The 7,500-nt window shown below is 43.3% G+C and overlaps 1 protein-coding gene across 6 annotated transcripts in view; it reads right to left on the bottom strand.

Moving 5' to 3' along the window:
- Nucleotides 1-7,500, bottom strand: part of LOC128702082 (uncharacterized) — a 58,829-nt gene that overhangs the window by 22,250 nt on the left and 29,079 nt on the right. For all 6 annotated transcript variants that reach the window (XM_070102856.1, XM_070102853.1, XM_070102854.1 and 3 more), the window contains exons 4-7: nt 7,006-7,500; nt 5,841-6,066; nt 4,769-4,967; nt 3,458-3,666 (exon numbers count right to left, since the gene is read on the bottom strand). The exon at nt 7,006-7,500 is cut by the window's right edge and continues 435 nt beyond it. In XM_070102856.1, the coding sequence (XP_069958957.1) occupies nt 3,458-3,666; nt 4,769-4,967; nt 5,841-6,066; nt 7,006-7,500 (1,129 nt within the window). The remainder of the gene's footprint in view (nt 1-3,457; nt 3,667-4,768; nt 4,968-5,840; nt 6,067-7,005) is intronic.

Below are 7,500 nucleotides of genomic sequence, written 5' to 3'. Positions count from 1 at the left end.
GTCAAAGACACTTGTCGATAGATATTTGGCCTGTGTGTATGTATGTGTGTACACTCGCCTATTTGTACTCACCTAATTGTGGTTCCAGGGGTCGAGACTCAGCTCCTGGCCCTGCCTCTTCACTGAGTGCTACTAAGTCCTTTCTCTCCCTGCTCCATGAGTTTAATCATACCTCATCTTAAAGCTATGTATGGTTCCTGCCTCCACTACCTCACTTGCTAGGCTATTCTACTTCCTAACGAGACTATGACTGAAGAAATACTTCCTAACATCCCTTTGACTTATCTGAGTCTTCAGCTTCCAATTGTGACCCCTTGTTTCTGTGTCCCCTCTCTGGAACAACCTGTCTGTCTACCTTGTCTATTCCACGCAGTATTTTATATGTCGTTATCATGTCTCCCCTGACCCTCCTGTCCTCCAGTGTCGTCAAGGCCGATTTCCCTTAACCTTTCTTCATAGGACATTCCCCTGAGCTCCGGGACTAACCTTGTCGCAAACTTTTGCTATTTCTCTAATTTCTTGACGTGTTTAATAAAGTTCAGCTTGCAAACAGGTGCTGCATACTCCAGTATGGGCCTGACGTACACGGTGTACTGTGTCTTGAACGATTCCTTACTAAGGTATCGGAACGCTGTTCTCAGGTTTGCCAGGCGCCCGTATGCAGCAGCAGTTATCTGGTTGATGTGTGCCTCGGGAGACATGCTCGGTGTTATGGTCACCCCAAGATCTTTCTCCTTGAGCGAGGTTTGCAGTCTTTGGCCACCTAGCCTATACTCCGTCTGCGGTCTTCTGTGCCCTTCCCCGATTTTCATGATTTTGCATTTGGCGGGGTTAAATTCGAGAAGCCAGTTCCTGCGACCAGGAGTCCAGTCTGTCCAGGTCTCTTAGAAATCCTGCCTGATCCTCTGATTTAATTCTCCTCATTAACTTCACATCATCTGCGAACAGGGACACTTCTGAGTCTAACCCTTCCATCATGTCATTCACATATACCAGAAATAGCACTGGTCCTAGAACTGACCCCTGTGGGACCCCGCTCGTCACAGGCGCCCACTGTGATACCTCATCCCGTACCATGACTCGTTGTTGCCTCCCTGTCAGGTATTCTCTGATCTATTGCAGTGCCCTTCCTGTTGTGTGTGTGTGTGTGTGTGTGTGTGTGTTTGGACATGTGTGCGTTTGAGCTCGTTTAGATATTTTTCAGCAACAAACAAACGAACTAAATTAACGATAAACAAGTTGAGAATTATTGTGATAACTGATAATCTTCAGGATAATTAAATCTCCAGCAATAATGTATTGAAATGTGAATTATCCAGTCATACACAGTCATACACAGTCATACACAGTCATACACAGTCATACACAGTCATACACAGTCATACACAGTCATACACAGTCATACACAGTCATACACAGTCATACACAGTCATACACAGTCATACACAGTCATACACAGTCATACACAGTCATACACAATCATACACAATCATACACAATCATACACAATCATACACAATCATACACAGTTATACACAAACTATCGTATATATCATTGTATTGGATTTCTGTATTTCACAGACTAACTCTCTTAGTACAGGTTGTATTGATATTTTAGTTGTCTTTCCCGTAGAGTTTTTGACGCCCTGTTTGAGTTGACAAACTTCAATATTTATCCAGATATTGTAATGTTATGTTAACTTTGCCTGCGTGTGTGTGTGTGTGTGTGTGTGTGTGTGTGTGTGTGTGTGTGTGTGTGAGTGTGTGTGTGCGTGTGTGTGTGCGTGTGTGTGTGTGTGCGTGTGTGTGTGCGTGTGTGTGTGCGTGTGTGTGTGTGTGCGTGTGTGTGTGCGTGTGTGTGTGCGTGTGTGTGTGTGTGTGTGTGTGTGTGTGTGTGTGTGTGTGTGTGTGTGTGTGTGTGTGTACACGACCATCATTTTATGTATATTCGTTAATGGTTCTATATGGGTATTAGTTTCAGTATGTGCATTTATCCACCCAAGTGCATACAGCTGTCCACCCATTAATCCATTTCCATTCACCTGTCTGTCATTCACCTATGTACTCTTCCTCATCCATCCATCCGCCTGCTCATCTCCACGTACATCCATCTTTTCACTCTTCTGCCCTCGAAACCATCCATCAACTCCTCCATCCAGTTATTCAGCCTATCCATCCCCCTCACCCCCAACCACCCAGACCATCCATCCCCATAAATCCACCCACTTATCCACCCATTTATCCACCATTCCGGGAACCCAGACATCTACGGAGGTCAATGAACCTCAGATTCTATTCAATAACACCTAAAAATACACGGAAAAAATCATTGTTTTTTCACACACACACACACACACACACACACACACACACACAATGGCTGGACACCTCTCCCACGCACACAGGCCGGACAAATCGACCAACTGCTACCCTAACAAGCTGAAAAAAGCTAGCCAAAACGTAATGGGGCTATTTCCTTAGCTGGCTTCGGAGACATAATGGGACTTCGAGAGTAAAATGGTTGTTATTGTCTCTCTCGAAGTCAATAATGTTGACAAACTTCGCCACAAGCGATACCCTTGGTGAGAAGGATTGTGTCTGGCTGTCATGTGAGGGAAAGAGTGGGTCTCTCTCTTCTGTGTCTGTCTGTGTTTGTGTCTGTCTGTGTCTGTGTCTGTCTGTGTCTGTGTCTGTTTCTTTATCTGTGTATCTGAATGGTAAAGGTACGAGGGGACACGAATTATCACTAACATAGGAGAAGCACCATAAAAGTATGTTGTCAGAACGTCCTCAACTTTTAAGAATTGCCCTGCAGCGCCCTGCTCTGCCCTCCACTGCTTTGCCCTCCCTGCCCTCCCTGCCCTCCTACTGCCCATGTATCTTGGGGTGAAAGTGATCTCTCGTGGATGGCAGTAAAAATAACGTAAAGGAACTATAATATATTGTCCACTTATGAAAAACGATAATTACTGTTTTTCGGTGAAGGAAAACGGTAAACCACGCTTAGTTTCACTGTTTCCTGTTTTAGACAAGCCACTCCATTATTCACTGTTCCAGTTGCAGAAATAACAGTAAACGTCTAGAATATGCACTGTATTCAGTTTGTCCAATAAAAAACGGTAAAACAGTTTCCCGTTTCCAGAATACAGCTCCCATATTAATCCGTCCGTGAGGCTTCACATTAGATAAAAAGTCTGTTGTCCGTGTTCTTAAACTGACCAGATGTTCAAAAAAATGGCGTCTCTCTTTTACATTATAACAGGATTTACAGCTGTATTTAAGAGTGAAAAAAAAATCAGGGGAAGGGATAAGCTCTTTTCGTTTTACAAACCTGCGATTTGTTTAGAGTCGTGAATTGAGCTACGATTTTTTCTTCTTTCATGGAAGTGCATGAGAGATTTGCGTGTGTGTGTGAATTTCATTCTTATACGTGCTTCTGTCTATCTCTGTCTCTCACCTGCATCGCCTGGTACACCCTCCTCAGATAGGCACTCCCGTAGGCGTTATGGTCCTCCATATGAGGTACGTTCCCCAGCCCAGGATGCTCGAGGAACGAACACAACGTTCGATTGTTGATATCACTGAGTCCGAACGGCAAGAAGGGCAGGTTGGCGCTCGGACAACACTCTTCGGGCGTCGATGCTGTGCAGTTAGGTTGGAATGGCTCTGCAAATCGCAAGAATACATTGTGTTTATTCCATGGTACCGATGATAGGCGATTCGGTTCTCTGAAACAAGTGAATAACTAGGTGTTACTCCTGAAGGAGTCTTGATCCAATGAATAGGATATACAATCCCATTCCTTGGACTGAAACCGCCTCTCATTCTCAGTAATAATAAAACATTAACCCGTTTAAAATAAACGTTAATAATATTAACGTATTACCCCATTGAGGTCAAAGTTGTCAGAAATTTTGTAATCCGTTAAAATTTACGCTAGGCGGTGTGTAGGTGTGTTGATAAAGTAAATATGACGCAGTTAGCTGGTTAATGAGCCTCATTAAACAGTGACACTGTGACCTCGTCTGTCGTGGTTCAACGGCCGTTTTTTGTCGTGTCGGTGAAATTGTCAACAAGTGCTGGGGTTGACGGCGGCACTTGTCATTCTGTGTTGGAGAATTTAGAATAGGAATGAAATTTGTTATTACGTTAGAGACGAGGGAAATGATGAGTAATGATGGGAGAGCAATGATGGTAATGGGGGTGGATGTGATGGTGGTAAGGATAGGGTTTTGGATGATAAAGATGGATGGAGTACGGCTGCGAATGTGAAAACACACCGATAACCAAATAAGAGACAGACAGAGAGACAGACAGAGAGACAGACAGAGAGACAGACAGAGAGACAGACAGAGAGACAGACAGAGAGACAGACAGAGAGACAGAGACAGACAGAGAGAGACAGAGAGAGACAGAGAGAGACAGAGAGAGACAGAGAGAGACAGAGAGAGACAGAGAGAGACAGAGAGAGACAGAGAGAGACAGAGAGAGACAGAGAGAGACAGAGAGAGACAGAGAGAGACAGAGAGAGACAGAGAGAGACAGAGAGAGACAGAGAGAGACAGAGAGAGACAGAGAGAGACAGAGAGAGACAGAGAGAGACAGAGAGAGACAGAGAGAGACAGAGAGAGACAGAGAGAGACAGAGAGAGACAGAGAGAGACAGAGAGAGACAGAGAGAGACAGAGAGAGACAGAAAGACAGAAAGACAGAAAGACAGAAAGACAGAAATAGAGAAAAACAGAGCGATCTGCCCAGTGTACACTCACCCATCCATTCAACATAATTGAGGACGGCCTCGTTCAGTGGAGTGTTCCTCAAGAGAATGACCCCGTCAGCCAGACTATAGAGCTCCGCGGACGCGTCACCGTACCGACTCAACCAGTTGCTGGATTTCTCATCGAAGTAATCTGGATAACCCATTGCTTGTCCCTCAACGGTGCCGAAGTAGGGAATGGAGTCGTTTAGCTGCAGTAAAGATTATTACTATTATTTTATTATTTTTCTTACCCAGTTGTGGGTCACTCGGCCTAAGGCCTAGATTCGATCCTTCTTGAGGAAAAACATCATATATATAGCAATGAAACCACGAAACAAGCGGTTTTGAATAATTTATCAGGTGACATGTACATTGTGTTGTCTCTTCAGGCGGGACAATGTGTACTGGGGTCGAATCCTGGCCTGCCGCAGTTTGGTAAATATAATATATATATTATATATATATATATATATATATATATATGCAAAGAAACCACTCTGAAAGAATAGAGAAATTCCAAGCGCTTTCGTGACTACTTACATTATCAAGGAACTATGAAAGTAAAGCATCCAAGAAAGCTATATAAGGGGTCTGGCCAGCACCTCACTATTGCATATATATATATATATATATATATATATATATATATATATATATATTTAATGTCGTGCTGAATATGTAAAACTGGTCAATTAGCAAGAACTCATTTAAAATTAAGGCCTTTCTGAAATTTTCTCTTATACGTTTAAAGATATATTTTTTTCATTAATGTTAATGTAAATTTTTTTAATTTTGCACCAAAAGAATCTTAGAAAACTCACCCAACCTTATTATAACAAAAGCAATTTATTTTAGCCTAACCCAACTAAATATATTTTAGATTTGTTTACAATAATTTAATACTAAACAATCAAATACATTTTTTTCGTTAGGCTCAGAATGATTTTGGCGAAATTATTGCATACACAAATTTTCACTTGTCCTATATGGCAAGATGAGCGTTGCTATTTAAGCCAAGATCGCAAGTTTTGCCTATTCGGCACGACATATATATATATATATAATACCGTTCCTCGTCTCACCTTCAGAAGGACGTCCATATCTCTAGATGCATTGTAGGCGGAGCTGTCTACGGGAAGGAAGGGGTACTGCACTAGCAAGAACTTGCGGCTGGAGTTCCTCATCTGCTGGATCTTCTGCTGTGCCTCCGACGAGAGGGCAGCGTAGGAGTTCGGGTAGTTGAGACGTGTGTCGATGCAGTCACTCTCGTAAGGAAGCTCCGCCTCCTCCATCGTGTCCACGATGAAGCTAATAAGGGTGATAATTTCAGTATTCTGCAGCCAGATTAAAGCTTAATGTTTCTACGACGGACTCGTAGATAAGGGACTGTTCCAGAGTTTAAATGCCCTAGACGCGTCGAGGTTTAAATGCCCTAGACGCGTCGAGGTTTAAATGCCCTAGACGCGTCGAGGCTTAAATGCCCTAGACGCGTCGAGGTTTAAATGCCCTAGACGCGTCGAGGTTTAAATGCCCTAGACGCGTCGAGGTTTAAATGCCCTAGACGCGTCGAGGTTAAATGCCCCAGACGCGCCGAGGATTTAAACGTCTCAGACGCACCGAGGGTTTAAACGTCTCAGACGCACCGATGGTTTAAACGTCTCAGACGCACCGAGGGTTTAAACGTCTCAGACGCACCGATGGTTTAAACGTCTCAGACGCTCTAAAGTCTCCAAAATACGATAAGAGAGACGTAAAACAAATTCCAATGAATATAAATTTGTCTTTTTTTTCATACTTAAACGTCCCTTAGATTTTCAATAAATTTTCTTCTGTAATTTTTATCATTCATAAATTTGTGTGTTTTAGTGTACCATTTTTTTTTTATTTTTCCTCCCACTGTTACCGTAGACTATTCTATTGTACCGAAATAATCTGAAATTAAATAGTATTACGATATTTGTAAACAAAAAATAGATTTGAGAGTATTTGATAATCGTGTTAATAATCACCTTTGTAAGCTGAAATAAAATGATTACAAAATTATTCGTACTCTGGCAAGACTTAAACGTACAATGGTTTCGTTATCTGTACTCCTATGTTGTTATTCGCACTCTGATTATCTTCTTACCTGTACTCTGAAATTTTTTACCCTAACTCTGGTCGGATTATCGTCATCGCCAGTACTCTAGATTATTATCGGAACTCTTAAATGAATGGTAGTTACACTCTGAAAAGATGATCACTCACTCGTACTCAGAAGAGTTGTCAGAGGATCTACAGAGATGGTATCCCAGTGACCAATATGGAGGAAAGGCAGGAACTCCAACCATGCTAGTATACTGCTGAGTCACATCCCTTGGTCTTGGACCGGCCATCACCCTGAGGTCCAGGGCTCCTACCACAGCCCTGAAGATCACTGCTGGAATGGGCAACACCCCGACTTCCACGGGGCCTGAGTTTTTGAGGTACACTCCATACATGTCACCAGAGTTCTCGAAGTTCATGAAGAAGGGGTGAGAGCCGTAGGCTAAACTGCTGCTGCTCCCAGCTTCGAACTCATCTTCACGGTTGTACAAGGCCCAACGTTCCCGTTGGCTGAAGTCCGGCGTGAGATCGAAGTTGTCTCTTTGGCCGAGGCCGTAGAGGTTGTAGGTCGGGAGCCTGGTGGTGATCTCCATGTAGTTCTCACTGTAGATAAGCGGTCCGAAGACCGTCTCCAGCACCGTCTCGTTGGTGGAGAGG

This window comes from Cherax quadricarinatus, chromosome 83 (assembly GCF_038502225.1).
Source record: "Cherax quadricarinatus isolate ZL_2023a chromosome 83, ASM3850222v1, whole genome shotgun sequence".
NCBI lineage: Eukaryota > Metazoa > Arthropoda > Malacostraca > Decapoda > Parastacidae > Cherax > Cherax quadricarinatus.
This window is presented reverse-complemented; position numbering and strand designations above follow the sequence as displayed.